General features: G+C 63.8%; 1 protein-coding gene across 2 annotated transcripts in view; it reads right to left on the reverse strand.

The window, feature by feature from the left end:
• Nucleotides 1-505: 505 nt before the first annotated feature.
• Nucleotides 506-5289, reverse strand: part of LOXL3 (lysyl oxidase like 3) — a 10068-nt gene continuing 5284 nt past the window's right edge. For both annotated transcript variants that reach the window (XM_017742409.1, XM_017742408.1), the window contains 8 exons: nucleotides 4888-5110; nucleotides 3963-4136; nucleotides 3239-3401; nucleotides 2633-2876; nucleotides 1976-2091; nucleotides 1748-1884; nucleotides 1278-1389; nucleotides 506-1127 (listed from right to left, as the gene is read on the reverse strand). In XM_017742409.1, the coding sequence (XP_017597898.1) occupies nucleotides 1054-1127; nucleotides 1278-1389; nucleotides 1748-1884; nucleotides 1976-2091; nucleotides 2633-2876; nucleotides 3239-3401; nucleotides 3963-4136; nucleotides 4888-5110 (1243 nt within the window). In that variant the 3' untranslated portion in view covers nucleotides 506-1053. The remainder of the gene's footprint in view (nucleotides 1128-1277; nucleotides 1390-1747; nucleotides 1885-1975; nucleotides 2092-2632; nucleotides 2877-3238; nucleotides 3402-3962; nucleotides 4137-4887; nucleotides 5111-5289) is intronic.

Genomic DNA, 5289 nt, shown 5'->3' on the forward strand with positions numbered 1-5289 from the left:
GCTGGGGGGAGCAGAGCACCCAGCTGAGGGGTGAGGGCTGGGCTGTCCCTCTCTCAGCCCTTGTGTCACATCCGAGTGTCCCTGCCCAGAGTCTCAGCCCCAGATCCTGCCGGGCTGTGCTCCCACAGGAGTCGAGGCAGCCCCTCTCTGCTGTGTGACCTCAGTTCTTGTGGGTCACAGCTGCGTGGACCCCAATGCCCAAGGGTCACAGACGCAGGATGGGATTTCTGCTCGATAACATTCGCCCTGGATCTGGTGCGGGGGCACCAGCTCTTCACCACATCCTGGCTCCAGAGTTACCCCCATGACGCGGTGCCATGGGGCTGCTGCTGGTGGGTGGTGTGGGGCCAGGGCTGTGTGGGGCCAGGGCTGTGTGGATGAGGCAGTGCAGGGGCCAGGGGATGCTCCCACACTGTGCCGGAGCGTGGTGACCAGCCCCGCAGCATGAACTGTGTCACCTGCTCCTTCCAGGCTTCTCATCCCAAGCCAGAGACGTGCCAGCAGCCAGTGGGAAATAGAACTTACAACTTTATAGAGGAAATAAAATTACAACTGAGAGATGGGGTAGGAGCCATCCCTGGGCAGCGCTTGTGGGCAGAGACACCTGCACCATCCCCAGGGGACCAGGGGCTCCCAGGGCCTGTGTGGGTGGTGGGTCCTGGGGCCAGCTGAGGGGATGAGCTATGGGGTGAGGAACTAGGGCTGAAGGGGGAAATGGGAGATGGGGTGCAGCTGGGATGGGAGGGATGGAGCGGTGGGGGGTGCAGGACCTCCCGGACCGTACCCGTGTGCCGCAGCCCAGGGGATGTGGGCACGGTCTTCTGGCCAGTGGTTGGGATGGCAGCCCCAGGCTGGGAGGTGCAGGTGTCGGTGCCTCCAGCACCAGCCCCCCCGAGGTGGGGAAGGGCAGCCGGTGGCGAGTCCTGGGCAGTCCCCGGCAGGACACGATGGCAGCAGCGCTGGACATGAGGCCTCCCTGCCGGTCCCCCAGTGGCTTCCTCTCACCCGTACAGGGTGAGGGAGGGAGATGCCTGTCTCCCCGGGGCCAGGGCCCTATGAAATCTGGTTGTTGAGCTGACCTGGGTACTGCTCAAACCGCTTGTTGGCCTCCTCGCTGAGTGCATCTCCTGCGGGCAGAGGGCAGGGGCTGCTGGCTCCTGTGCTGTGCATCCCCTGCCCTGCCAGCACCTCCCACCACAGCTGCCCCCAGGACCCCAGCACCCCACGCCAGCCCATCCTCACTCATCCCCACAGCTTCCTGCAGCTCTGTCACTTACCGATGTGGCAGCTGTGCACCCAGATGCGGTGCCCGTCGTACTTGCAGTTGCATTTCATGGCATTGTTGGTGAAGTCACTTTCTGCCACCTCGAAGTTGGGGTTGATCACGACCTGTGAGGCACTGACAGTGAGGCCTGCAGCCCTTCCCCAGCCCCACAGGATGTGTTTCCCCAGCTGTGCTAGAGGGCTCCAAGGAGCCAGTGGCTGGCTCTTTGGTGCAGTGGCCTTGTCCCTGTGCACCACGTGCCCATGGGCAGTGCAGAGCTGGAAAACCCATGTGGCAGCATGTCTGAGCAGCCCTGCATGTCTGCAGGCATGAGGACAGTGACTGTCCCATGCCAGCACACCCACCAGCCCCACCAAGCTCCAGTGGGAAAGAGGGATGCATGGCTGGGGTGTATGGAGAGCTGGGGTGCAGGGACAGAGGGTGGGGGCAGCAGGAGGGGCTGGGGAGGGTCAGGTGCAGCACCTGCAGGATGTAGTTGCCTGGCTTGACGTCAGTGATGTCGATCCACTGGCAGTCGATGTCGTGCCGGTAGAGGTCCCAGCAGCCCACAGTGATGCCCTGCTCCCCAAAGTTGGCACACTCGTACCTCTTGGCCACGTCTGCAGGCAGGAGGAGACGCAGCTCGTCCCAGCCTGGCCCCATGATAGGGACACGGGCAGGGCCGGTACTGCGGGGCCCCGCATCGCCCACCTTCCTCGCACTCAGTGTCCTCCAGGCAGAAGCTGGCCTTGTGTCCCTCAGCCACCTTGGTGCCGTTGGGGGTCAGGATGTCATAGTGGGTGAAGATGTCCATGCTGTGGTAGTGCCTGTGGGAGGGAGCCAGCACCAGCTGCAGACTGCCTTGCCCTGCATCAGCGGCCTGCCACCTGCCCGGCCCCTCGCCACCAGGAATGTCTCCGCAGCCCCTGCTCTGAGGCCGTGGCACTGTGAGGTTGGGCAGAGCCCTGGGAGGGGACAAAACTGTCCCCAGTCACATGGCCCAGGCAAGCAGAGGGCTTGCAGCCCCATCCGTGCCCTCCTGGAAACCCCAGCTCCAACACTGCTCATCCCTAAGACAAACCAGGCAAAGTCAGAGCCTCGGCAGCAGATTCTGCCTCACCCAGTGTCACCCTCACCCGGTGTCACCTTCATCAATGTCTTGGGGTGACTTTATCCAGTGTCATGCTCACTCAGTGTCATACTTGCACAGTGTCACCCTCTTTCAACGTCACCCCTGCCCAGCACCCTCCTCACCCAGTGTCACCCTCACCCAGCCCAATGCAGCACCATCACCCTCTTCCCACTCTGACCCCCAGCCCCATCTGTCCCCTGCCCACATGCCTGTCCCTGTTTGTGCCACACACGCACCGGTGGCACTCGTGCCAGACCCAGGAGTGGCGGCCGGCCTTGGGGCGGAAGTCGGCGCGGCCGCGGTTGTGGATCTGGGAGGAGAAGCGGAGCAGGCGGCGGTGTCCGTAGGGCCAGTTGGCCAGGCGGGCCGAGCTGGCCAGGCAGTTCTCCTCGGCGGCGCAGTACAGCATGTGCAGCGGCCGGTCCTCGATGTACGCCGTCTCCTGCACCAGCGGCGCGTGCAGCAGCAGGTCGGATGCAGCTGGGGACAGGCAACTGCTCAGGGACAGGCCCTTTGCTTGGCAGGGATGGGGCGAGTGGAGGGGACGGGGCAGCGCCCAGCAGGGGGGACATGTGCCCTCTCATTGGCTGGGCATTGGCTGACCCTGCGGCCTCTCCATCTGCAAACCCCACTGACCACAGCCCCTGGCCCCACAGCACTGTTGTCTGCACACCCCACCACCCACAGGCCCCACTGCCCAGAACCCACTGCCCATGGACACCACCAGTTGCAGAGCCCATGCCTGCAGACCCCCCTGCCCACAGACCCCCTCCCTGCAGAACCCCCACCCACAGACAGCCCCCCTGCAGCCCCCGTTGCCCGCAGCCCCTGTGGCCACTCACTCTCGGAGCAGATGACGCCTGCAGCAAAGCGGGTGCCCGTGTTCCTGCAGCTCACGCTGGCGCCGTGGTGCTGGCAGTGGCTCAGGGACATCTCGTGGCCAGTGCACTTCACGCCACTCATGACCATCTCTGTCACGTTGCTGGCGTCCCAGTACCACGTCTCCTGGGGAGGGGGCGAGGCAGGCTGGGTGGCAGGGCTGGTGGCTGGATTGCCCTGGTTTACTCATGCCCAGGCTGCAGCCAGCCCCCCACCACAGCTGCCCATGCCCTTGGCTGCCCACAAAGGTCCTGTCCTATGACATGGAGTGGCCATGTCCCTCTGTACCCATCTGTCCCCATGCAGCCCCATGGTCATTTGGGAAGCGCTGGCCGGTGCCTGTGCTCACCAGAGCGTCACCGGGGCCCTCCCCGCTGGCACCTACCGTCACGGCATGCAGGGAGTAGCCCAGGCCGAGCTGACGACAGGCCACCATGGCCTCCTTGGTGGTCCAGCCATCGCTGCAGACCGTGCCCCACTTACTGCCTCGCTTCACCTCCACGCGGCCCTCAAACTCCGTCCTCCCGCCGGCCAGGCGGATCTGCGGGGAAGCCCTGGGGCCGTGAGCGGGCACCCCACGCTGTGCCACCTTCTGCCCCATCCCCAGCCCTATCCGTCCCTGTCCCCAGCCCCGTGAGCAGTGGTGGTGGCTGCTGCTGCCCTGGCCAAGCTGGTGCTGGCACCTACTTGTAAGCCGTGGTTAGCGAATCCCAGACCCAGCTGGCGACAGGCCACCATCGCCTCGAGCGTACCCCAGCCTTCGCCGCAGACCAGACCCCAGCGGGGCTGGTCCCCGTCGCCAGCCCCCACCGCCACCTCGACCCGCCCCTCGAAGCGGCTCCGGCCCCCGCTCAGCCGAATCTGCGGAAAAAGGCAGTGGCAGCATCATCACCATCACAGGTGATGCTCCCCCTGGACCACAGGACTGTCCCCAGCCCCCGTCCCAGCACAGCCAGGGCTGTGCTGCGGTGCCTGCACAGGGGGAAGGGGAAGCCAGGAACTGAGCAGAGCCAAGCACAACTTTAGTCAGCAGGGAACTTGCCAAAACTGGTGGATTTGGGGACAAGAATTTGCTTGTGAGTTTGGGAATTGCCTCACCAGCGCAGGGAAAACAGTTCATTTTGAAATGGCGTCATTTCAGAAATGACAGGTGTGAGAGAGTTAAAAGATCATTAAAAAAGCTCAAAGCGGATGAAACACTGGGCCAGGGCAAACAGGAATAAGCTGCTCCGTTTGCTTGTTTCATCACAGGTAAAAAAATCTCTCTTGGTTGGCCCACAGTGATTTTTTTTTCTGGTGTTTCTGATGGGGAGCGGGCACAGGCAGGGAAAGCAGCAGGGAGCAGCTGCCCCACACCTCCCCTTACAGAGCATCACCCACAGAGCACCCAGAGCCCCCACAGCCTCCCCTCCACCCCCTCCTCACAGGGACTCCCACCCACAAAAGCCCTGAGCTCCCAGGGCAGCCCTTGCCCCAGAGCAGAGGGTAATATGTGGGGTGCAGAGGAGGAGAGATGAGGGTCCCATGAATCCCATGGGCCTCCCGCAGCACCCCACTCTGAGGCCCCGCTGCTGGGAGCCCCATGGAGCCGGCAGCCCCCCGTGGTGCGCACCAGGTTCTCGTAGCCCATGTAGGGGATGTTGCAGCGAACAGCTGCATCCTCCGTGTGTTTGCAGTCCTCCTGTGTGATGTTCCTGAAGGGGCAGTTCCAGAGCGACTTCTCGGTGCCCCGGCACTGCACCTCATTCAGGTGGATGGGACCCGTCCCTGCCGGGGGACAGCAGGACTCAGGGCCCTGTGACACAGGGATGCCCAGCACCACCCTGTCCCTAAGGCTGCCCTCTCTTCTCAGCAGGCCTGAGGGAGCTGGACACTCCAGCGTTCACAGCTGCTGCCTGGGGCAGTGTGGTCGAGTAGCCATGGTCCCATTGGGATGCTCCACGTGCATTCAGCAGCCCAGTGCCCACGGGACACCCCAGCCCAGCAGAGCCTGGACAAGTGCCTCATCCACAGC

This window comes from Corvus brachyrhynchos, unplaced genomic scaffold, assembly GCF_000691975.1.
Source record: "Corvus brachyrhynchos isolate BGI_N302 unplaced genomic scaffold, ASM69197v1 scaffold166, whole genome shotgun sequence".
Lineage (NCBI taxonomy): Eukaryota > Metazoa > Chordata > Aves > Passeriformes > Corvidae > Corvus > Corvus brachyrhynchos.